Source organism: Aplysia californica, unplaced genomic scaffold (genome assembly GCF_000002075.1).
Source record: "Aplysia californica isolate F4 #8 unplaced genomic scaffold, AplCal3.0 scaffold01149, whole genome shotgun sequence".
Lineage (NCBI taxonomy): Eukaryota > Metazoa > Mollusca > Gastropoda > Aplysiida > Aplysiidae > Aplysia > Aplysia californica.
This window is the reverse complement of record NW_004798419.1, coordinates 5,514-31,329: the sequence shown is the minus strand read 5'-3', so window position 1 is coordinate 31,329 and position 25,816 is coordinate 5,514. Positions and strand designations below refer to the sequence as shown.

The following is a 25,816-nucleotide window of genomic DNA, read 5'->3' as shown; positions in this document are numbered from 1 at the left end:
ATGAAGGTTGCCTCTAACACCTAAAAAGAAAAAAAGAAAGAAAGCTTAGAATGTTTTTAGCATGTCATCGCTCTGCTAAGTGTGTCACTGCTGCAGTTTCATTTTTCATGGAGTGGCCCTAATATGAAAACCACCCATGTCCCAGGTGGCTATCGGCTAATTATATATATATAATTAATGTCTACACCTTAAGCATCTTTTACATGATGGTGAAATGTACAGACAGAAGCAAGTTAAAAGGTCACAATATAATGAATAGCTGCAGAAAGAGAGGGAGGCAAGTGTAGTTACAGCATGTTGGAGGGAGAAAACCCAGACATCCCTGAGTAAAATATGGACCTGCACACGCGATCACTCCTTTATCCCTTTGTAAACTATGGGCCTGTACACACACACCATCACTCCTTTATCTCTGTGTAAAATACGGGCCTGTACGCGCCATCACCCCTTATAAATCTCTGTGTAAAATACGGGCCTGTACGCGCCATCACCCCTTATAAATCTCTGTGTAAAATAATGGGCCTGTACATGCCATCACTCCTTATAAATCTCTGTGTAAAATAATGGGCCTGTACACGCCATCACTCCTTATAAATCTGTGTAAAATAATGGGCTTGTACACGCCATCACTTCTTATAAATCTGTGTAAAATAATGGGCCTGTACACGCCATCACTCCTTTCATTTGTACTTTGTTAGAGTGTTTGAGCGCTTAATCAGCTGTTTGCACTGTATGCTTCTTGGGAAGCTGAGAATGTTTTTGAGTGGTCTATGGTCTGCTGGGGTAAAAATATTTATATAGTGTAAAGTGCATAAAGTATGATAAAGCTTGCAGTCAAGCGTGGACATGCACTATACAAATCCTATTTATTAATATTATTATCATTACTTACGTGCACTGATCCATGCATTTCACATTGAGTCTTTGTTCTTGCGCATGTATGATCGTACTGGCACACCATAGTAGCAGGACAAACCATGTGCTTGTCGAGACCTTTGCTGCTAACATTTTATGACTGAAAGAGAAAGTGAAAAACCATTTTCAATATAAAAGTCTTCACCATTATCTTGTCTTAATCTGAAACACACAAAGATCTGTTTCATGCTTCATTGATTATTTAAAGGCTTTTGATACAGTTGTAAAATAAGATTTTAGAAGAGCTGATGGAAGAGGAATTTTAATATCATTGGAATAATAATATTTGTACCGGGACAAACAGATTGTGCTGAAAGAATTATTGAGGGGGAGAGCAGCAAATATGCAGATTAAAGGTGGAGTCAGGCAAGGATGCATGTATCTGTCTGCCCCGCTCAATATCAGTCGTAAGACGCAGTATGCTATTATGAACTAAGAAGCTCGAAAGACAAAAAAGTGACTTTCCATGAAATTTTTGTTTTTTGGTTGAAAGTTTGATGTCTTGAGCTTCATATAAGATAAGAATAAATTCTAATCAACTATAAATATTTTATTTTGATTTATTTTGGAGGCAAGTGTGGTTTGTTGTGAGCCTGGGTGACGAGATAAAGGAATTTGGACCTTGCTAGTGTGTAGCTGTGAGATTATTTTTAGAACCATTACCTCAGTGCCACCTTTGCTTCAACCAAAGATACTCCATATTGGAGTATCTTTGCTTCAATGTTCTTCATTCGCAACTTTTAAAAAAGATTTTGACCCCCTTTCGAGCATGAATGGTCTGAAATGTAGACTACTCTGATTGGTAAATGGAGTAAAAACGATGACTTCTGGCTCACTTCAAGCTTGTTTACTTAAACAGCTGACTGTGTGGGCGTGCCCTGCTAGCTGTTATCGTCTGTTGATCTTTCAGTCTTACACTTTGGCTGACTTAAAAATTGGTTTTTCTTGTGTTTTAGTGCTTTTAAAAGATTAATTAACCTTCCTCTAAATCTCTCAAAGCGGACTCTTTACCAAGAGGCCAGCGAGGCGGTCTATGTGTATGTGTGTTGGTGTGTTTGTATGAGTGTGTATGTGCCTGTGTGTGTTGTGTGTGTGTGCATTTGAGTGTGTGTGCGTGCGTTTGAGTGCTCTCGTGTGTTTATGATGCTATTGCAATGTTAGGTAGTGCAAACACTGCACGTAAACCGACTCGCTGCCTTCCGAGTGAGTGGTTTCGGTAAAATGGGGGTAATTCAGATATCTGTTTCTTTGCTCTTTTTCTATAAACACCAAATACTGACCACTCTGAAAAAGTTCAGATTTCCTTCTTTACAACTGTGTAAGTTATTTGTATATTATAATCCGAGTATGAGCTGGAGAATCGCCCTGGAAAGGGAAGCCCCTCGTGGTCGGAAGGCAAGGAGGGTCGGTTCAAAATTGACACCCATGCATTTGAATGCTTTGCACACAGATTGATGATTAAATACTGTCTTTTCATCGACGGAGAACTATACATCTTTTAAACGTGGTTTCCCGTGGTTACTATTTTTGGCCTTTGGCGTTTGGATAGAAACCTTGAAAAAAAAAGCGTCTAAGCTTTCACAGATCATTTTTAACCCGAAAAGTGTAAAATACCGGCTGAAAAAAAAGTACCAATAGAAAGAACAGCTCTTTTTCTATTAGATTAGATATAAAGTCATCGACTTGGAATTATTTTGCACGAATCCTTCCCTGAAACTACCGGGAGCACTCAGCACACTACAGCATTTAGCCGCTCGCTCCCCACGATGGCTGGTGCGGCACTGGCCGAGACAACGCTCGGTGTTTTTATTGAAATAACGACAGATCATCGTGTTTGAGGCAATAAAATACTTATTTGTAATGATCTCACAGTCTGAAAAAAATTAGGCTTCATTTCTTTGTCATAATGATTGTACTCTGTTAATGTAGAGATGTTTGGTTCCTTGGTACTCTTTTATTATCAGTCAAACATGGGGTTGCAGCCAGTTAATGACTTCAGCAAAAATTTGATTATGTTAAATTGAAACAGCTGCCACTCTCTTAAATATTGACTTAGAGGTAAAAGTATGGTACCAAAATTCTCAGGAGACACAGGCCTTTCATATGAAACAGATGAATTTGACATACAGCTATTTTGAAAATTTAGTATCTGATACCTTGTATTAATATGCTAATATTTTGTTGCATTTCATGTGAAGTCCATTCTCGTGAAAATGTTTTGTCCATAAGTTTTTTTCTCTGTAATGAATAGTTTTCTACTTCAGTATGCTACCTTGCTGTCACATTGCCAAGATAACTGCTAAATTTCAAGTCTCTACCTCAATTCTAAGAGCCCTCATTGCTAAGGAAACATATTGCTCAACTTCGAAGGCCATTTTCTCCCTTTCGTGTTTTCTCACCTCGCACAATTAAAAGTTCTGCATTTTCTTCAAATATGGTCATATTTACTTCATTCTTGTTTTAAATTGTAGAGAAAAGGAGATAGTTTTTGAAAATAATGTTAACTCAGTTTTCAAATTTCCTTCATATGTGACTGATATTGACCGGTAGGGACACATATGTCACCAGGCCTCTTTTAAACAGTGAAATGACCCTTTGCCTTACAAAAATCTCTATGTGAATGGGAGGAATATAATATGATATATATTTGAGCTTTTGCCAAAAGGTGGGGGTGTTTGCATGAGGACTTTTTTAATCAACCACTACTCATGGTAAAATATGTTTTCTTCTGAAAACTTTATGCATATGGCAAGGAAATAAGTTGGTCAAGCTGCATGAGCAAGTGGATTGATGTGTGCATCTTATATCTCTACATAGAAAGATAATAGTACTAAAAATAGGGCATTTTTTACTCATCCTGAGTGCACACGTAATTGTATGTTAAATACAGAATATTGTTAATCTTAAACTATCAAACAGTAGTGCATTCAAACATTGAAAATAGTTTGTATACACCATCATAACAGCGTGTGTCCATTAAAAGGGTTTTATTTTTTTATATTAATGATGTTATTGCTGAGTAAAATTTATAAGTTCGTTCATAACTCGTGTCATAATTACATCATCAGACTTTCCAAGGTCTAGAAAACCCAAATCGTTAAACATATCATCCCGGGAAATGACCGGTATTAAATATTGGTTTGACATTGATCCATCAGAAGGGTAATTTTCCACTCCATCGCATGGTTTTGCTTAAATATGACTTTGATTGAGATAATCCAGGTTTGTCATAATGATGTTATGAACAAACACTTTATGATATTTCCGCAAAATATCATGTGAGGGACTTCCCACTGTTTCACAACATCCTTTTACATGGTGGAATGAACATGGAAGAGTATCGTGCTGATGACTCAAAAGAGAAGCGAAGGAGAGGCAAAAATATGCTTGTCATAATGGATTGTCATCATGTTATGAACGTGACAGTGTGTCATAATGATTATGAACGAAACCTTATTCCATGTAATTTACAGTTGTTTTGGGATGTATTTTTAATTTTAACCCAACTTGAGGATGTATCAGACCTTGCTTATATTCTGATATTTTGATTTTTATGATAAGTGTATGGGTCTGGATTTTAATTAGTATTTTACTTTTGTAGTAATGGTTATGAACGAACTACATATTGTACTCTGAGGGCTTTACAGAGTTGATAAACATTAAAAACATGTACACAGATACATATTATGAGGAAACTTTCATTTAATATGAAATTTTAAAGTAAATGACAGGTCAAAATGTTAATTTTTAGGTCAAAACTGAAGTTTGTCATAATAGTTATGAACGAACAATTAAAGGTATTCTAAGGGTTTTTCAGTGATTAAACTTTGAATTCTTCCAACATATAACTTATTTTGAGGAGAGTCTCATAAATTAAAACAATTTTATGTGAATGACAGAACAATAAGTTAATTTTTTGGGCCCAAAGTAAAATTTGTCATAATAGTTATGAACGAAACAGTGTGTCATAACGGTTATGAACGAAACCTAATTCCATGTAATTTACAGTTGTTTTGGGGTGTATTTTTAATTTTAACCCAACTAAAGGACAGAATAGACCTTGCATACATTCTGATATTTTTATTTTTATCATAAGTGTATGGGTGTGGATTTTAATTAGTATTATACTTTTGTAGTAATGGTTATGAACGAACTATTTATAGTCCATTTTATATATTTTGAGGGCTTTTCAGTGTTAACAAACTTTAAAAACATGTACAGAGATACATATTATGAGGAGAGTTTCATTTAATAAAAGTTTAAAAAAATGAATGACAGATCAAAATGAGTAAATTTTTAGGTCAAAATTGAAGTTTGTCATAATTGTTATGAACGAACCATTTTAAAGGTATTCTAAGGGTTTTTCAGGAAATATAAACTTTGAATTCTCCCTACATAGAGGAATCTATCATTTTAAGGAAAGCCTCATAAATGAAAACCGTTTTATGTGAAAGACAGAACAGTATAAGTAAATTTTAGGGGCCAAAAGTAAAATTTGTCATAATAGTTATGAACGAAACAGTGTGTCATAATGGTTATGAACGAACTTTAAATTTATGCATAATATGCCCTAAGACCAGTCTGCGTTTAAAAATAGCTGTTTAATGGTCTTTCATTTATCACTTGACTATAATTAGTCAATTGAGTGTTATTTTAGACAATTCTAGTCGATGAAACTTGATATAATTGATAGTATTTTGGTCACTTATTGTTCGTTCATAACTATTATGACACAAAAAAGTAATTTTATCAAAAATTAATAAAGATTTTTATAAATTGTCAATTCTATGTAGTTTTGGAAGTTATTTGCTATGTCTCAAAATATAACATCAGCCTAGCTGAAGAAAGGAACTTTGAGTATTCATAAATTTGTGTCATCATTGTTATGAACGAACTTTTTGCTATTTCCGTCATTCAAGTCAGAATTACACCAAGACCCTTGCATATACAGCTTTGGCAGTTACTGAGTCTGAAAGAGCAATCATTAGGCTATATAATATGGGTGATTAAAGAATTATTACATAAAGTTGATTTTGGACCTCATTTGTCACACCCAGGTATCCCACCTTTTGGCAAATGCTCATTTATATTTACAACAATCATCAGATATGCTGGTAAAAAAAATTTTATTTGTAGATTCAAGATTTAAAAAATGATCTTCAATTCTACCTAAATACTGAATGATACTGCTGCGATGAAAACTGGGAAGGACTTCCATAATGAGCGTCCACCCAAAAAACACTTAAAGCTCTTGAATGGACCTCTAACCCTACTCCTAGCTTTAACCACCCTCCGCAGTGAAACTTAGATCCATAGCAAAGTCATCAAGCCTGACCTTCGATTTCGTTGAATCCGAGTTTTCATTATAGTGTCACAACGTAGGGCTTAGCAGTAGAGCATACGGAAACATCTGTTTCCACAGACCAGCGTGTTATTCATTACATGTATATATATATATATATATCATTGTCTAGATACTAGCCTTTCATTGTTCAGTAGCCAGTGGGAAGGGGGGTCGTGCGGAATATAATTATGACACATTTGTGTATCTCTGCCGACTTTCCACGCCCAAAATGCGTAATTTGAGTCAACGCCCCCTCCCCAATCCCCTGAGACACACACACTTACACTTACAGCCACCTAACCGACCTCTCCTGACCCTGATACACACAAAGACACGTCATCAACAATGCACGTGTTGGTGTGAAAGTAGGCATATGATCAAACACATGATGTACGCTAAATGGGTGATGATCCACGATGCAAGTGCGACTGGTTTTCTGTTGGAATAATAGAGTTAAGGTTCATTGAGACTTTGTTGAACCTGAGTTGGCTCAGTTATATATATTTGTTGAATCTGAGTAATTTCGTTGATTTTACTAAGGAAGTGAGATTTCCTACACACGGTGGGAATAATTTTTTTTAAATTCCCACCCCCGTCGGGTCACTTGCCATCTTTCCTGTCTATCTAGACTCTAGATCTAGAATTAGATTCTAGATGTTTTATGTAATACAGGCTGAAGGCCGATCTCTACACCTGGGGTGAGAATTAGACCCATAACTAGCAGATCTTGCCTAAGTGTAGATCAAGTTCGGCTCTTCAACTTAATGCTGGGTCTGAAAATATTGAGCACACTCAAACGAGAGTGCTAATGCTAAGGGGAAAAATGTCACTTTTACTTTTAGCTTTTGAATGCTTTCTGCTATTATATCAAATCAATCTCATTGAAAGCAAAGAAAAAGGCCAAAATATGAAAGAAAGTAAAACTAAATCATGCACACAAGAACACATACACCTTGTCAAAAAATGGAGTAAAATATTTTTAAATCCCCTCAAGGGGGTGGGAATAATGGCAGCCTTTTTTTTACTAAAGAAAAAAAACCCTGGGAATCTATCTCCTTCAGTTGAATTTGAGTTCCATCATAAACTAATTTGTGGTCACTTGTACGGAATTCCTCCCGAAAGGTGAATGTATAGTAGTAGTAATAGATTATGTTTTATAAATTTAGAGTACAAAAAGTATACAAAGGAAAAGGAAATAAGATGCTTTAGCTTTTTCTTTTTTGTTTACTCTTTTATCTAGTTTTTAGGAGAGCCAGGCTCCATCCAGCCCAGTACAATTAAAATGCCCATATTTAATATGTGATATTAATATTATACTCTCCTGACCCGAAACCTTCTCTATCGAACAAGTCTCCGGATTGCGTCGTGGAATGTTCGCACCTTGTATGAAGCATGAAAGAGTTCTCAAGTAGTACAAGAGATGAAGAGAAACAGGTTGCCTAAGAGTCAGTGAAACACACTGGATACAGTCTGGACAGAAGCAGCTCAGCTCGGGGGAACAAGTGTTGTATTGTGGGAGGGAAGACAAGCACCATGCGGAAGGAGTGGGAATCATTTTGAGTAAGTATGCGCAGAAGTCACTTAGAGGATGGGAACCACACGCGGAGAGGATCTTCATGGTCTCATTCACCACAAGGAGCAAGAGCATCAACATGAATATAGTCCAAATCTATGCCACAACAAATGATGCTTGGGATGAAGACAAGGATTTGGAAAGGAAGCTCAGTCTAAACGATGGGCAACAAATGATGCTTGGGATGAAGACAAGGATTTGGAAAGGAAGCTCAGTCTAAACGATGGGTAGAGCATTTCAACATTGTCCTGAACAGACCACCACTGAGTAACCCGCAAACATCCTGCTAGCAAGAAATAAGTTACCAATCTACACTGATGCTCCTTCAAAACAAGAGATTCTGGATGCCATTAAGAAGCTGAACAAAGGTAAAGCAGCCGGCCCTGATCAGATTCCACCTGAAGCCCTAAAAGTAAAAGCAGATAGATATATATATATGCCAATGTGACGGCAGACCTCCTCCCACTGTTTACCCAGGATCTGGAATGAGAGCAAGTTCCCAAAGGATTGGAAAGGACACCTCGTGAAGCTTTCAAAAAAAAAAGGGGGATCTCAGCAACTGTAGCAACTACTACAGAAGGATCACACTTCTCTCAATACCAGGTAAGGTCTTCAACAGAATCATTCTGGAGAGAATCAAGACAGCAACGGATCCAAGAATACGGCATGAACAAGCTGGTTTCCGGAAAAATCGCTCAACCACCGACCAGATTGCCCCGCTGAGGATTATTGTGGAACAGTCCCTGGAGTGGAACTCCCAGCTGATCGTCAACTTCTTTGACTATGAGAAGGCCTTTTGACTTTGACAGTATAGGACCAAGCAACACTATGGACAGATAGTGAGACACAATGGAATGCCACAGAAGTTGGTGAACCTCATCAAGAGCATCATGTGTACGAAGGGACAAGTTGCAGCTCACTGACAGCTTTGGCATCAAGACTGGTGTGAGACAGGGATGTTTACTATCATCTTTCCTCTATATTAGCAGTTGACTAGCTGATGAAGGAAACCACCAGAGGACACAGAAATGGTATACACTGTACACCATGGACACAGTTGGACAATCTGGATTTTGCAGACAACTAGGCGCTTCTGTCGCACACCCAGGAACAGAAGATGCAAACAAAGACTTCAGTATGAAATAGTCTATCGGAGTCTGTTGGATTGAGGATCCACCCCGGAAAGTCAAAGGTCCTAAGGACAGAGATGCACAATGAAAGGAGCACGTCACAATAGAAGGAAATGCACTAGAAGACGTTGAATTCTTTTGCTATCTTGGGAGTATAATTGACAGAAAGGGAGGAACAGGTGCTGAAATAAAATAAAGTCCCGCATTAGAAAAGCACAGGCTGCTTTCATATCTTTGGATAGGATTTGGAAGACTAGAGATATCTCACTTCGAACAAAGCAGTTAAACTGAGGACTTTAAATTCAAATGTGAAGTCGGTCATGTTGTATGGATGTGAGACATGGAACGCATCACAGACTTGCATAAAGAGGATCCAGGTTTTCGTGAACAGGTGTCTCTAAGAAAGTCACTGAGGATAAGATGGACAGACAGGGTCACCGATGAGGAAGTGTTAAAAGGAAACAAGACAGACCCCAGTCAGAGACGAGTTGAGGTAGGAAGAATGCGGTGGCGACTGATAGGAATACTCTCAAGAAGTCAGGCAGCCGCATAACAAAGAAAGTTTTGGATTGGAATCCACAGGGTAAGAGATCAAGGGGAAGACTGTGGAACCTGGAGAAAAATCACAGAAATCGAAGAACAGAAAAGTCCTCGTAGAATGGCAGAATGAAAGATGACACCTAGATCTAGAATCTAGATCTAGATCTAGATCTACATCTAGAATCTAGATTCTAGATCTCTATCATCATCCAGATGTAGATTCAGATCAATCTAATCTAAATATCTAGATCTAGATCTAGATCTAGATCTAGATATAGATCTAGAATCTAGATTAGATTCTAGATCTAATACATGATCTAGAATCTCTAGATTTAGATCTAGATCTATATCTAGATCTAGAAATCTAGATTTAGAATCTAGATCTATATCTAGATCTAGTTTTGAAAGTACAATCACTCACTTAAAGTTTAAAGTCAGCAGTGCCTGTCAGACTGTTCGCTCGTCTCTTTTTGTTGTTGTCGATCCGATGATTCTATTCCGAATGTAACCTTAGGAAGAGCAGTACGACTTTTTAACTAGATCTAGTCTAAGAGATTCTCTAACTGAACACTGAACGACCAACCCTTTTATCTAATGTCTAATGTTACAACTTTTCTACACTGCTGACATCACTGGAGTGTGACTGCTGCGGGGATAGGCTACCCTGCTGCGTTTCCACAACGGTCAGAACTGACTCTCATCAAAACTATAACCAACCATGCTCAGCAGCTGCTGCTGACAACTGACAATGAGTCGGTGGAGAGATCTTTTATCTCTAGGCTAATGAAGAGGCGGTGAAGTAGGTCATGCTGACAATCAGCTGTGGAAACAAGAAACTGGCTCAGCTGGTACAAGTTTTACATTCAACCAAGGGCATTCACTCTGCCACCAGGAAATAAAATAAGTGGTTGACGTACCAACTCAGGCTATTCTCCTCTCTTCAATGGGCCCCTTTCACAACAACGACTAGAAAGGGATGAACTGATGACTGTCAGCTTGTTACATCTTTTAGTTACTTCTTCAGTCATGTGCTTTTAAGGCAAGGCAGAATCGTATCGTGGCTCAAGGTAGATCGAGAGAAATCTAATCTAGAATCTAGATCTCTAGATTCTAGATCTATACTAGTATAGATCTAGATTATAGATCTAGATATATCTATAATCTATATCTAGACTCTAGATCTAATCTAGATCTAGATCTAGATCTAGATTCACCAAAACGGTGATCTTATACTTTAGCGCGTTAAATTAGAATCAATTGAGGACTTGCGTAACGAGCGACCACTATTAAATCTAGATTAGCCTCTACTCAATGGCTTCCAAAAAAATCATGATGGAAGACTGAGAACCACTACCACTACCATCTGTTCATGACAAAATTAAGGTAGTTTGCGCATTTTTAGGCCCAGTTCAAAGTTTGAAGGTCTGAGTCAGGGATTAGAATCTAGATCTAGAGTCTAGATCTAGACTTATTCTTCTAGAGTAGACTTGGGAATTTAACGTGCTAAAGTTAAAATATAAGATCACCCTAGTTTTTATATATATGCATGTGTCTACATACACGGTTACCGGGCACCTAGTCTCAGTATCTACGTACTCGGTAATCGGAATGAAAATAAATCAATATATTTGTCCTGTGCTGTCACTTGTTGAAAAAAAAGAAAGTCATAGATCTATGTACAAGCGTCTTGTCAGGCTCGCCATCGTGACCACTCAGTGAACCTGTGCTTTCGCATCGCATTGTGAGTACCGGTTGGGGTAACCAAAGTTCATTCAAAGTCTGTGGGCTGCGAAGTATAGGGCTCTGGAAAGGGGGGATTATTTATTGATTTTTTAAAAAGGTACAGTCAGGAGAGGGCTGGGGTTGAAGGCAACACCGGATGACAAAAACTGAACTTGGAGTTCTGAATAGCCCGGTTACAGTTACAGTGAGTGTACATATGACACTTGACACTGAGACTACGTGCCAGGTTACCGTGTACGTAGACACTGAGGCTAGGTGCCCCGTAACCGTGTATGTAGACACTCCCTCTTTTATTATTAGAATTAGATATTATTCTAATAAAATTCTTATTTGAAACATGATTTGTTTGTAAGTTTACTGTTTGTGATTAGATTCTAGATCTAGATTTTCTAATGTGATTGGTTTTTGCTGTTGTGGTCTTGTCTAACTAGATTCTCTATATATATCATATTATATCTAGATCTACATTGTACAACTTAAGAGTTAAGAATCTGGGTCCCATCTGTTTAGACTTGGCATCATCCACACAGAGTACTGGAATATTGATACTGATACTGATTTAGATATTTTATCAGTAGAACTAGATAATATCTAGATCTAGCCTACAAAATGAGCTATAAAATTTCTCTTGTTTTTAATAAGGCAAGGGGAGTTTCAGGGGGGCTCGTGTCTGAATAGGGCCTTATGGGTTTTATCTATTCCGACTTTGACTTGGGTCCTAAAAAAAAAGTCAATTTATTCAGACTCAGCTTCTAAGTGAGTTATGTGAGTGTAAGGAGGTTACATAATACACAATATAACTGTCGTCGAGGGATTTTAAGTAAAACCAGAATTAGAACTAAAATTGCCAACAAGGACTGTGTAATTGTGTCAAAAGTAAAAAGACTGCACTCTCATTAGATCTACCCTTTGGCAGTGTGTAAGTACGTGGTAACTGACAACTCATGGTCTGTCCACCACCACTACAGCATCATCATTACTTCCACCACCATTTGTCTTTCCACATGTTTAATTTCTTTTTTTGTGTGTGTGTTATAATAGTTTTTTTGTAATTATTAATTTTGTTTAAAAAATCACATCACTCAAAATAGACAGCCATGGCCTCTTCCCAACACCTCTTCCCACAGCAAGCCGAGAGTGCGATATCGTTACGCACAATCTCATTGGTCGACCTAATTAACTTTGCCCCCCGGCAAGGTCAACTCAACTTACTTGTTCTGTTCATTTTACTAATGATCCAGGGAGGGCCAGTTTAGAGCTAATGTCTCGATTGTTATCATTATAATAGAAAAAAAAAATAAATAAATGCTGGAAATATTTAGGAACAAGGGTTGGAAGTTGGAAGGGAATTGAATTGAATTCGACGCCAAAATTTCTTCTTCCCAGTTCTCGCAGAATGGCAAAATGAAAGTTAACACTTCAATCTCGCAAATAAAAAAAAAATCTCAAGAACGAAAACCGTTCTGAGAAATAAAGGTCAAGTTTATTTTCCCGAGCGTTGGGAGAAAAGTTTTAGTCACTTCGTTGAAGTGCAGTGATGTCAGGCTAATAGCATGCCAGGTTTCATAACGTCATATATGACTCTCATATACGCCATTGGCAAATACTCCTCGATTATAATCTGTTGCCTATTGCACTGAATACTGTACATATATATATATAAATATATATATATGGAAAACCTGTGTTAAAATTGATACTTCAGCTTTAAAAAACTATTAAGTTTTAAAATAAAGAAAGTGACATCCCCTGAAAGCTTTTTCGTTATTAGGTCATATGTATATATAATGTATGATATGTAGGCCTATAATACATTCTAGGCCTATATTTTTTACGGGAAGCACAGGTCCGAAAACAGAGTGAGGTGTGTTGCCTTTCTCACGCTCACCATGCGAGCTAGAGTCAGTGAACATAGAATTGGAGTGCTTGATCAGTCTCAGTACTTTCAAGTATTTTACGTCATTACTCACAAACTGTATATCAATAATGGCTTTTGTCACTGCTTGTTCAATGCAGGTGTTGTCAATTGATGAATTCATCTCTTTATTTCTCTTTTTATAGGGATTTTAATTATTTCAATCCTCTATCTCTTATCTTAAATAATAAACGAGCAACCAACTGTCGATTAAAGATTGTGACCTTTGACATCTTGTGCGTGGTAGAATTTTCCTCAGCATGTGGGGGTGACCTTTGACACCTTGTACGTGGTAGAATTTTCCTCAGCATGTGGGGTGCATTATATGTTCAGCTGCAAGGTGTTAATTATCACTTGATATTTGAAATAATTGCATGTTTCAACCCATCTATTCGATCTAATAGCATGATCATATCATTCCTGACTGCGTTAATATCAGAAACAGGATCAACCACTATGAAATTACCCCTTTAGTTTGGAACTGAAAAAAGTGAAGCAAACACTGCATGCTCTCCTCCATAATTTTACTTGAAATTGTTGCAGCTTTGCCAGGGAGAAAATGACATTCCATGCATGTATTGAGATCTCGTATGAGACAGAATTATGCAATGAGGAAGAAAGCCAGTAACTGGCCATGCATGGCGGGCGGACAATGTGAGAGGACTCAGTGCTTTTCATTGTCTGTGGTTGCTAAGCATAGGAAAGCTTTGTTCACCTTAGGATGAGCTCAAATTTTATTATTGGCTCAAGTGACTGCAGGATATTCATGTGTGGTGGTTCATAACAATCAATGAAATTTAACAGAATACTCACTAAACTAACTTTCGATTGCTCCCCTTTGAAATTCACTTATTAATAATTAGCATGCTCGCATAGAGTTTTTCTCAAGGTGCATGCTATTAGCCTGAAATACTGTATTGTACACAGTGCGGTATCATCACGTGATGAACTAATAATACATTGAATGATTACTGATAATTAATAACGAACAAATTTCAATATTAACCTTTATTAGATCAAGCATCTTGAATGAAATGTTTCTTGAATGAGCTTGATTTCTGGGAATTTCAAGGTTTTTCTCTAGTCTGTGGCTGATAATATGATATTTTAACCACTCAAATGGCAATAAATATCAGTGGAGTGGCAAGCAGCTTCTGCTTCTGGAAAATTGTTAGTCTATCTTCTGCTTCTGACTATTTTTCAACTTTCTGTTCTTCGGGGGGGGGGGGGGGGGGAGATGGGGGGTATTAAACATTATTGTTAATTCTCATTTTCATTGTTTTGTAGATTTAGTTTTTCTTGCTTTTTTCTCTCTCATAATTCCTGTGTGTATCATGGTATCTGTTGGGGAATGACTGACGTCCATTGGCAGTTTGAGTGAATATCTTATGACCTGTGCAGATTAACTATTGGTGAATTTAAAAAAAATTAAATCCACCTATCCTGTACAGCCGTTATCCTGTCTCACCTGAATTTGATGAAGCAATGGGTGTCGTTTTTCTGTTTACAGGTCTTTGCAGGTGCATCTTATTTTCTTGCAGGTAGCTTTAATTTCTTCTTTTGAGGAAAAGTTTTTCAAATTAAGAACTATAATGAATTAATGTGGTACAGTATCTAATTGCTAGAAAAAATTATACCATACGGGAAATATTTATATGGTTAGTACAAGTCTATACACGAGACTTTTACTTTTGTCTTCTTTTCTTCATCAGGATGGAAAGGGCATCTCGGGCAGAGCTCATCAATACTGTAAACTCACAGAGAGACCAGTTGCAACACTACAAATTTAAACTTAGAGGTATTTCAACGTTTTAGTGGAACTGCTTTTACATTGAATACCATTATGGTCAAATATAGGAAAGAGGCTGCTTATTTATTGTTACGATATCCACTACTCATATAAATATATAAATAATTGTCTTTTTAAAATGAAGCTTTGCAAGTTTTTCTTTCAGTACGAAAGGAAAAAAATAAATTCCAACAGTTTTAGAGGCTACTTTTAAAAACATTCTCCTACCATTCTAATCTAAGGAAAAATATAGTGATTTGGCAATGGCTCATAATTTTTCTGAGTCTGTTCTTTTTTGTTATATCATGTGCTCTATAATCAAATGTTGATGGTAATTTCCTTTATAGAAACCTTTACATATATATGATGATATTGCAGAATGTTTGCCAGTGGAAAGTGTAACACTTAAAAATTTCTCCCATAATAGAACTGTGATATATGCCGTTACCAAGCATTTTGCATTGTTTTGTTTGTATTTTAAGTTTCATTCTTTTCATTTCATTTCTTGCAAGAAATATAATACCATGTAGAAAATATTGCTGACTGTTTTTTTGTCCCTTCAAGATGTTGTCGCTGCATACAAAAGTGTTGTAAAGGAGAAGGAGGCTTTGGAATCTAGCCTTAGTGCACTGAGCACCTCACGCCAGGCTGAAGCTGAGGCCAGTGCAGAGGTTCAGGATGATGTGGCTGGAGAGGTGGAGATAGAGAACAGTGGACCTCCTGATCCCCTAGGGGTGAATAAACAGGTCAGTGTACTGGTTGAATGTGTTTCAAATGAGTTTTGATTTCCAAAACCTTTATGGCTAGCTTTTTAGATCTGTATTATGTACTTTTGATAGGCAGAGCTTGTTTTTTTTATAATTTGCTGTCTATTTTTCAGTAAAAACACAGTGCTGGTTAATGAAATTATGTTCAAACACTTTAGAGTTGTAATTGATGTGTCCTGCATGAGAATGGTTAAAAATACAGGAACAGTTACATCCTTTTGTGTAATTTTCATGTTTGGTCATTTTTCACCCCCTTAACTTACCAACACTTTCCTATGCAACTCCTCAGTTCCCCTAACACCTAACAAAGATGTGCCGCATTTTATGTGCATGTACCTACCTCTCAGCGATACTGTTCTAAATGCTACGATTACAATTTTCTTGGGATGTTCATTTTATTTTCACTTGGAAGTATGTGTGCCCATGTGTCATTGCCCTAAGGTCAGCACCTTCAAAGTGTTAATTTCATGAGAAAACTAAGTTTCTCTTGTAAAGGGGTATAAAAGAATACATGCATCTTGTCCTTACAGTCATATCTGCTTTCAGAACTAGATAATAACTTTTTGTGCCGTATGATGAGCTGATAACATTCACGTTGAGTCAGAGACTGTTAACAAACCTCATTGCTCATGCTGTTTATTTGTTTGTATTCATATAGCCATCTATGTCATCTTCCTTTTCGGTTTTTGACCCTCTATTTGTCTGAGCGGGTGGTTGATGGGTGTTCTGATGTGGTTTGCTCCTTCTTTCCTATCAAATATCTATTGTCCTTATCTCTCCTCCTCAACTTTTACAAAAATCTTACCAAGCTGTCAGTTTTCTCTGTCTGTCAGTCTTCCTGTCCGTGGGTCCGCTGTGGCCACCACTGTCTCCTCACTTGTGATTAAGAACAATGTGCAGTGAAGAATGTATCTCCATTGTTAACCTGTTGTTATTCTTGGTGCTCCAATACAGGAAGGCAAAGATGAAGCTGGCTCCCTCCGTGAGCAGATACGTACACTCAGCTCTGCTCTGACGACTTTAACACAAGAGAAGAACAAGCTTGAAGCAAATTTTATTGCAGATAAAAAGCAGCTTCGTGTAAGTTGAGCTATGACTTTTTCAATCTTATACCTCTACTACGAATGGTTACTCAAATTTATTTGGAATTTTCTTTAGCTTAAGTTGTATTTATTTATAATAATATTATAGACTGCATCTCTGGTAGAGTGAAGTTCCTCTCAGCGAAACCCATTTGGTTACACCGTTTATGTTCAGTGTGTTGATGCCCACAACAGTTTCATGAAATTCTCTTGCTAATTGTACATTCTCCTCTTATCTCAGTTGTGTAGGTGTCTAATATTTGCCTGTTCTTTGTGGGGAAAGCTGAGGCCTGTGCTCTTTTGTGTTGGTTTGAAGTACATTTTTGAGTCAAGGGAAGAGTTTCCTATAATAAAGATGGCAGGGATATGTGTGACATTCTGGAGAAGTCCAAAAGAAAAAAGTGGCCTCCTAGAGAAAAGCGATCAAGTCTCCTTTGTTGTTTTTTTGTCTGGATGTAGTTTATTCATTTGGTACAGCTTTACTTGTTGCAATAATAGACCCATGCTCTACTCTCTTCAGAAATCTTTCAGAATCTGTCCTGCAGGTCCTATCTGAGAGAATGAATAGTTCATGAGTCATTCCTTGTAAATATCACACAGCCAGTTCCAGTTGCGTATCAAAACTCAAATTTGCCGTTACCGCCCAGCTCAAGTTTGAAGCTAATTAGAACAATGTGTCACGACACTTTAAAGTTAACTGATTTCATGACTTTATTAGATCACCTCTGATATTTTTTATTTTCTGCTCCCATCCTCCTCTACACGAAGGTAGATTAACCTCAAATGAAAGCTATGAGCAGGTATCAAATATTTTGGTATTTTATTTCTTTTAAATAAATATCTTTCAACTTGATGGCCATACTGCTGGTGGTAACACAAGTAGAACCTTATGACAAATGATTCCCTGTATACAACATAATGTACTAGTTGTTCTCATTGTATATTTTTTTTCCTTCTCATCAGTCAGAGAATGACGATCTACAGAGCAAGCTGACTGAGGAGAGGAAGAGGACAGGGACCCAAGCCGAGGGTTTTGAACTACAGATCTCTGATGTAAGTCCAGGGTACTCTTTATTGTGAGAAAATAAGAGCTATTAGTTTGTTAATGCAATGGTTTCTGAAATAGTGTGTTGTTCATTTTGGAGGATGAGGCTGGTAAAGTTTAGGCAAAGCGCCAAGTTCCCTTTTCTGCTAGACACAAAACTTGATGATTTATTTAAGATAAAGCTCTCAGCTTCTCTGCCTTTTGACTAAGGTCAAATTATAGTATGTGTTCCCGACTTTTCTCAGCCTTGTTCCGACTCGAGAGCGGGTTGGATACCGCATGAAGCTGATGAGGTCTTAACCTAAGTGGATGATATCCATCCTCAAAAAAAAAAAAATCTGTCAAATGGCCGGCTTGGAGGAAAAGGTTCTTGGGAGGATGATGGTAATAATCCAGACCTCTCTTGGAATCAGCCTCTTTGGACTTTTTTTTTGTTTTTCAATGAACTAAATCAAAGAATCCAGCCTGAAAGAAAATAGTATAGGTGTATTAATGATATGAATGTGTTTAGTGATTTTGAAAAACTTAGAAAGGATATCTTTGAGTGAGTCAAGTGTTGAACTCAGTTTTTTTTCCTCTGTTGGGGGGATTTGCTGATGGACTAAATTTTCACACGTGTGTCACTTGTGTCAAAGTTAAGTTATATTGTATTTTGCTCATTTTACTTTTGCTTCCCCAGCTGAAGAGTCGTATCCGTACCCAGCAACTGGAACGAGAGAGGGAGCAGACAGACCATGCCTTGATGCTGCGTGAGCTTCAGACTTTACTCTCCACGGAGAGAATCGTCAAAGATGCTCTCGAAACTCAGGTGAGGAGCATTTATTTCTTCATCAGAATCTCAGGTTATTTTGTTTTTTTAAATGGCCACGTTCAGCTGTGAGGGATATTAAATGAAAGGGATGTTTGTTGTTGAGCAGTTAATTTTTTATTTGACTGATTGATGTCCAGAAAAACTTAGTTCAAGCCTGTGTAAGACAAAATAATTTTGCTGTCCTTCCTGAAATCCTTTCTCTCAGCAGGTTGTGGGTGGGGGGTGAGAGTGACATGATGATTTCAACATAAATCTTGTTTCTGGTGTTTTGTTTTTGGGTTTTTATTTCAATCTTGTTTCTTTTACATCTTTTCTTTGTGTCTTACCATTCTCCTAATCTAAGACTAGTCGAAATTCTTAAATCTAAATTCCCTCCTCAGCTTGAAGAAGCTCAGAAGAATCTGAAGGAGAGTCAAGAAAAGGTTCAGCAAGAACCTCCTGTCTCTGAGGTGTACGAACGTCAGATCCAGGAGTTACAGAACGAGCTGAAGATGCTTCGAGATCGGCTCAAGTCTGCAGAGGTCAAGGCCAACCAGCCTTCACCTTTTGTTCTCGAGCTCCAGAAGGAGATGGGCAGTATGAAGGTCTGTCCTTATTGTCAAGAATGAATGTTTGGGGTTTTTTTTACTTTAAAAAAAAAATAGGATAATGTGTTTTCATATTGTGCTAATAAAATGGAGAAGGCAGTCCAAAGTATCTGAAAGCCATCAAAGTTGTTATTTTTAAATCAAAATTTCAGTTATTGTGCTATATTGCACATACATATTTCCAAATTGAAAACAAAAAAGATAACATATAAATCCTTAATTGACATCAGTGATATATCAGTAATCATTCATGCTTGCAGCGTTATAGTTAACACTGTGCATTTCACTTTGTTTTGGGATAAAGGAAAAAAGTTTGATACATAATGCTTCTCCCAGACAATATCGGGACACATTATAGCCTCATAAAAGGGGCCTCAGATTGCAATATTCTCAGTGTTCAGAGAACAGGGCCTGGTGGATAAATATTTTGCCAGCTTTGGGACTCTGTCAATCCTTCAAGCAGATGTTTTGGTAATGTGCTTATGAGAAGGGCAATCGTGAAAAGTGTTGTGTTTAATTTATGTTGACTGTAAATGTTTCACACCCCACATGACACAGTTGAGATCATTTAGGAGGTGGGATGCTTCAACAGCCCTACCTGTTAGGGTTCTCCCTGACTCAGTAGGATACAAATATCCATGGGACACACACACACACACACAAACATGCACACACACACACACACACACACACACACACACACACACACACACACACACACACACACACACATACACACACACACACACACACACACACACACACACACACACACACACACACACACACACATACACACACACACACACACACACACACACACACACATACACACACACACACACACACACATACACACACACACACACAAAAGCTCTGAAGCCCAGTACCACTACGACATGCATTTAAAAAAATACCCCCCCCCCCCCAGATATTTTAGATATAAAGTTCCCAGTTTTATAAATATAATTTCCTGAAAAACATTGTCTTCAACTTTGATTGTAAGCAAGTTGGGCTCTTTAAAGATCCCCTGGTGGTCCAAAATCAATAAGAGTAGGCTTTGGTCGCCACCCACGCAAAATTCAAAATTAACTCCTGCCAAAAACTAAAAAAGTTTATTGTGTCCCGCATGCTCAATGACCTTATGGCATGTAGTTGCCAGCGCTGTAAAACACTAACCAAAAACTCCACAGAGCGACTATCAGCACCAGGTGGAGAAGGAGCAGCAGAAGGCTGTGGAGGCTGAGGCCAGGCTCAGGACTCAGTCGAAGCAGAGCGAGGAGAGGGTGTCGTCGCTGGAGGCGAAGCTCTCAGAACTGTCTCAAGTGGTGGGGAACTACGAGAGGCTCAGGTTTCAAGATCAGCAAGCCATCAGGTGAGCCAGTTTGCTCTGAGCTGACAAAATGCCTTTAAAAAAATAAATTTGGTGCAAAATTTTTCAAAATTTGCTTAATCGATGGCCTAATCAGTTACTGTATTTGTATAAAAAAATCACAAAGTGAAAATATGACCTGTGTTTGAATAAATTAGAAGTCAAATTTAGGATGAGCGGCTTTATTAAAGGGTTATGCTGACAATGCGTCTGTTTATTTTGAAACTGCTGTGAGTAAGAAAAAGGCGTTTTGTCAGCGTGCGCCTGCAGGGTTTTGTGTGTGCATGTTAGAGGGAAGCACACTACTGACACGATAAGGGTCATTTAGTGCTGGGAAAAGGCAAGGTAGACAAAAACAAAAAAGGAAATGTAAAAAAAATGGTAGGACCTACCAGTGGCACCCTCCTATCAACCATGTTTTGACATGTACGATAAGAGTTTATACGTGTCAGACTAGAATGTTCTGTATTATGTTGTTGTTAGAGGTCAAGTAATTATAGCTCTATCAGTAGTCCTCTTTCCTAAGATGGGCTGACCGTTTTTATATTGATTTACCTCTTTACACTCAAACAAGCAAATCTTGTGTATGTTTATCTTCATTCTATTTACATGCTCTTGTACTACCAACTCTGTTGTAATTTTTTACATTTTTGTTTTGCAGCTGTGAGTTTGGTTGTTTTGTTGTTGTTGTTTTTTGGGGGGGTTGTGTTTTTTCTAAAGCCAAAAAAGTGGGTAGCACTTCTCATTCATTAGGATCAGGGGTTTGTCCAATTAAGTGGGTATTTAGATAGCATCATGTCTCTTCATCAATTTTTTTTTCAACTGTTAGCTTTTTAAAAATCTATATTTTATTGCTGTCTCAGCACTTTCTCTTTATTTCAAAACCTTCTTAAACGTTTGCTGGTAATTGAAAAATACTCGTGGATGCAGGATGATTATTATGCGATGTGTTGAGGTGGTTTTCTTAGAAAGAGACCTACAGACTCATAACAAATTCTTCCTGGCGAAATTCTTTGGTAAGTTGTGCTCCTTATACTTATCTCTCAGTTTGACTGTTGTGCTGGCACACTTCCTTGTGTATGAATTACCTCATCCCGCCTCCTGAAAGATCTACATTCTTTCAATCAAAGCCTAAAACATCTACGCAGAGGTGTTTTTTTTAAAAATCACCTTATCATTTCACTAGTGCATTATAGTCTAAGATTTTAATTTTGGTGTTCAATTATGTTCCCATTGTTTGTAGCAAACTGCGAGAGCGTGTGAGTCAGCTGGACATGGAGAACTCAGCCCTGGCCCGCGCAGCCAGCCTCAGCCCAGAGAAACCAGAGGATGAGGAGGAGAGGCAAGAACCAGAGAAAATTCTCGAAAAGATCATGAGCCTTCGCTCTGTTCTCAAGTCTGCCTTGGGGAAGTCAGAAAATGCTATTAACCTGTCAAGTAAGTAGCGAGTTGGTCATTGATATGTGATCTTATTAATTGCTATTTTATCTGTTTAAAACAAGGAGAATGTGAACTTCAAACATATTGTTTTTGAGGTAAAGATATGAACATAGTGCTATTGTCCTGTATAGTTTCACCAGATGCTGCACAGTGGCAACCAGCAATGGCATGTTTGTGAAATCATTCTGAGTTGATGTAATATTGTGTATTTATGTGTATTTATGTATGTATGCATTTCTAATTATGTATATATGTATGTTTGCCTTTGTAACCCAAAATTCCCTACGGGGGTCAATAAAATAATCTTTTATTTATTTACTTATTTATTTATTTATGTTAAAGATTTTGAACTGAACAATTTTTGTCTCAGTAACTTACAATTTTACTCCAGCTTTATGGAAACTGTACCAAAAAAAAGATGCAAATTATTCTGTAACTAACGTAGAAAAAGTAAAATCAATAAATTCGTCTGCGACCTCCCCAGCCATCTTTGTGGAGGACAGGAACAAGGCAGACGAAGAGTCCCCACTGTGCAAACAGTACAAGGAGGAGCTGGAGCTGATGAAAGAGGAGTTTGAGAGGTACAAGCTGCGGGCTCAGTCTGTCCTCAAGAACAAGAACAAGGTAGAGTAGATGTCTTCTCTGTTTTATGAGTGGGGTCTTGCTTGAGGGTAGTTAAAGAATTTAAATGACGTTTGCAAAGCTTTTTATAAGTTTGTATATGTAAAGATATATATGTCTCTGTTAAAAGTATTTATCATTTATCTAATTTGACTTGAGTTGTGAAATATTCTGTGTGTATATGAAGTGTAATCAATAACAAACATGCTGTCTCATAGGGTATACTTACAGCCTAGCTTGTGTTTTTGCTGACTGTACTAACAAGGATTATCCTGAAAATGTGAACTTGTTTCTAGCATTTATGATATTCAATTTTAGAAGATGTTGCGCACAAACAATTAAAGAAAGATACATTTTTCATTGTTCATCAATCTGTGAACATTTTCAGGGCTCGTTTTCTTTTCTGCCTTCAGCATAGAAACTTGAGAGAGTGAGTTTGAGTTTCCTCTACTCAAATGAACCTTGAGGTTACTAATCTGTGACTGACAATTTTTGTTGCCCTAATCTCCTTTTTTTGTTGATAGTGTGCTAAATATAAAATGTTTCACCAACGACTTTATAAAAAATGTAGTGTAAATGGTTCATGATCATTTCTTGTGTTCCAGGAGAGTGGCCCATCCCGTGAGACCGAGATATTGAAAGAGCAGGTGACAGAACTGAGGGACAAGCTGCGTATGAGCAATTTCCATCACCAAGTGAGCATCAGGAACTAGACTTCTACTAACTCTTGTACCTTGTCTCTTTACTGTGTCTTTGAAGAAAGATAATGTCAACATGAACAGTCAGATACGTTTAAGCTTCCAAATGATGTCTTCTTTATAATCTTTCTAAAGCACTCAGCACAGGTTATCTTGTGAATTCAAGCCACAAAATGTACTGTTGAAAAGGAATGGGAAACCTTGAACTCTTTAGAACTATGTGATTCTAGGTGCTAAATAGCGGGAAAATTTACTTCTTTAATGTGGATCTTACAACACTAGATTTCAGTTATTTTATTGTAAAAATTGATCAGTGTCATTAAATTTTCATTCAGTTAGAAGAAACCTGGCCTGGTGGCTTTTTTTTTTTTTTATAGATAAATCAAGCATGCAGAGATAATTTTTTTAAACTCAAAATGAATATTGGTGAACATCTCACTAATGTTGATTGCATGCTTTCCAGGAAGAAGTTGCACAGTACCAAAGCAAGATGGACAACCTGAGCAAAGCTTTGCTAGCACAGGAGGAGAAGTCAAAAGCGGACTTAGCACAGTCTAAAGCTGCCAACCAAAAGCAGATCGGAGAACTGGAGGTGGAGAGCAAGAAACAGCGGCAGAGGACGGTGGCGCTGTTAGCAGAGAAAGATTCTGAAATCCAAGAACTTCGAGCTCGGTGTGGCCAGACTTCTGATCCAGATTCTCTTCGAATGTGGTCTCATGACGGTCACAGTGGTTCTGGATATGGTGAGAGTGGACAGCTGACAGAGGGCTCTGAGGCTCATCAAGGTGAATTTTCCGAAGAGTTGGAAGCTGTCAGTCGACTGCTGAATTTGCCGAAAGGTGTTCAGAGTGAGGCCGCGTTCCTCCATTTTGCCCAGGAGAAGGGTCGGATGGAGGTGGAAATGCACGGACTCAGAAAGCAGAAGCGTCAAATAGAGACAAGTCTGCGAGATCTTCAGGCTTCGTCCCTGCAGAAAGAGGACCAGCTGAAACACGAGATCCGTGGCCTGGAGGAGAGACTGGCGGAGGTGGATCGGTCGGACAGCCGGGAGTCAGCCAATGTGGAGTATTTGAAGAATGTGATGGTCAAGTTTCTCACTTCGTCGGCAGATGGGCAAGGCAAGAGACAGATGATGAAGGCATTGATGACCATTTTACAGTTCAGTCCTGAGGAGAAGCAGAGGGTGGAACAAGTTCATGGGCGGGGTTGGTGGCCATCATAGTTATAGGGGTGGGGGGGGGGGGAGGGAAGATGCCAAAGCATCGATGGTGCATTTTAGCAGAAAAAAGAAATTTCTCCTTGGTTGTGTAAAAGATTGTCAGCCTAGCCGAAAAGTTCTGTCTCAATGCATTGTTATTTTAGATAAAGCTTTTTAATTTTCAGTCCATAAGCACTGGCTTTGTAGATGATTGTCACTTATGTGTTCATACAGGAGAATGGGTGTTGAATTTAGAGCATTCCAAGCCAAAACTAAAATGACTTTTTCAAACATTTCTTTTTATTATCTCTCATTTATAAAATTTTGAGCGCAGAGACTGCTCTGGTAAAAAATTTTCAAGCTACTTTTACCATCACAATGCTGTCACAGTGCCTGATTCGTGGTTTCCCAAAATGGTGTCCTAAAAGTCAAAGTCTCTGACCGACTCTTTGAATCCCAAGCTTGGAGGCCCCCTACCCGGATCACTTAATAGTCTGATGAGTTGAGATAATAGACATGATCATTGCGCTCAAGTTTTGATCCAGTCTTCAGCAGAATAGTGTTCATAAATCAATGGTAGTAAATTTGATTTATGTTGATTTATTGAATTGTGCCAGTATTCAAGTTTTGTTGTGGGTGGTGGAAAAGGGGGGAGGAGGGGAGGGAACCTTTTATTCAGACTTAAATTAATCGTTGGATGGTTGTGATTTGTTTGCAATTGAAGAACAAGTCAAATACCAAAGTAATAAAATCTGTACTCACACGCTCGTAAATGCACGCACAAACGTGCATGCTCATGCACACACACACACACACACACACACACACACACACACACACACACACACACATACACACACGCACACACACACACGCACGCACACACACACACACGCACAAACACACACACTCACACTTACATATAGACTTTTAAAAAAAGATATGAGACAATTTCTCCTTGAATGAGATAAAACTCTTCATAAGGTGCTGATCTTTGTCTTCAGGGATTCATTTCAGTCTTTTATGCTTTTTGAGTCATTTCTCTGCTCATAACTGTGTGCAATGTTTTAAAGATTTGACTAAACTGTGTGTATTACATTATTTATGTGTTGTGACACTCATAGATATTGGTTTATGGTCATGACTGCATAGCATCACATGCATTAGGGCTTCAAGAGATTACCATACCATCACATACCACCAATTCCCATTATTTTTCTTATGATATTACTATTTTTCTTGACAT

At 37.9% G+C, this 25,816-nt stretch overlaps 2 protein-coding genes across 4 annotated transcripts in view; one reads left to right on the top strand and one right to left on the bottom strand.

Annotated features, from left to right (window-relative positions):
- The window catches only part of LOC101852447 (5'-3' exonuclease PLD3), a 33,479-nt gene extending 23,128 nt beyond the window's left edge, over nucleotides 1-10,351 (bottom strand). The window contains exons 1-3 of one of the 3 annotated variants that reach the window (XM_035973340.1): nucleotides 9,924-10,064; nucleotides 6,550-6,695; nucleotides 893-1,015 (exon numbers count right to left, since the gene is read on the bottom strand). In XM_035973340.1, the coding sequence (XP_035829233.1) occupies nucleotides 893-1,015; nucleotides 6,550-6,632 (206 nt within the window). In that variant the 5' untranslated portion in view covers nucleotides 6,633-6,695; nucleotides 9,924-10,064. Of the gene's footprint in view, nucleotides 1-892; nucleotides 1,016-6,549; nucleotides 6,696-9,923; nucleotides 10,065-10,219 lie in introns of those variants that run through there. The other 2 variants (XM_005111913.3, XM_005111912.3) reach the window with 2 other exon arrangements.
- Nucleotides 10,352-10,363: 12 nt separating this feature from the next.
- On the top strand, nucleotides 10,364-25,432 carry LOC101852220 (GRIP and coiled-coil domain-containing protein 1). The gene is made up of 12 exons (XM_005111911.3): nucleotides 10,364-10,569; nucleotides 14,873-14,958; nucleotides 15,514-15,695; nucleotides 16,671-16,796; nucleotides 17,762-17,851; nucleotides 18,523-18,651; nucleotides 19,035-19,238; nucleotides 20,435-20,616; nucleotides 21,857-22,050; nucleotides 22,538-22,677; nucleotides 23,280-23,369; nucleotides 23,836-25,432. Exons 2-12 carry the CDS (start codon nucleotides 14,874-14,876, stop codon nucleotides 24,592-24,594), a joined length of 2,181 nt encoding a protein of 726 aa, XP_005111968.1. The 5' UTR covers nucleotides 10,364-10,569; nucleotide 14,873; the 3' UTR covers nucleotides 24,595-25,432.
- The last annotated feature ends 384 nt before the right edge of the window (nucleotides 25,433-25,816 follow it).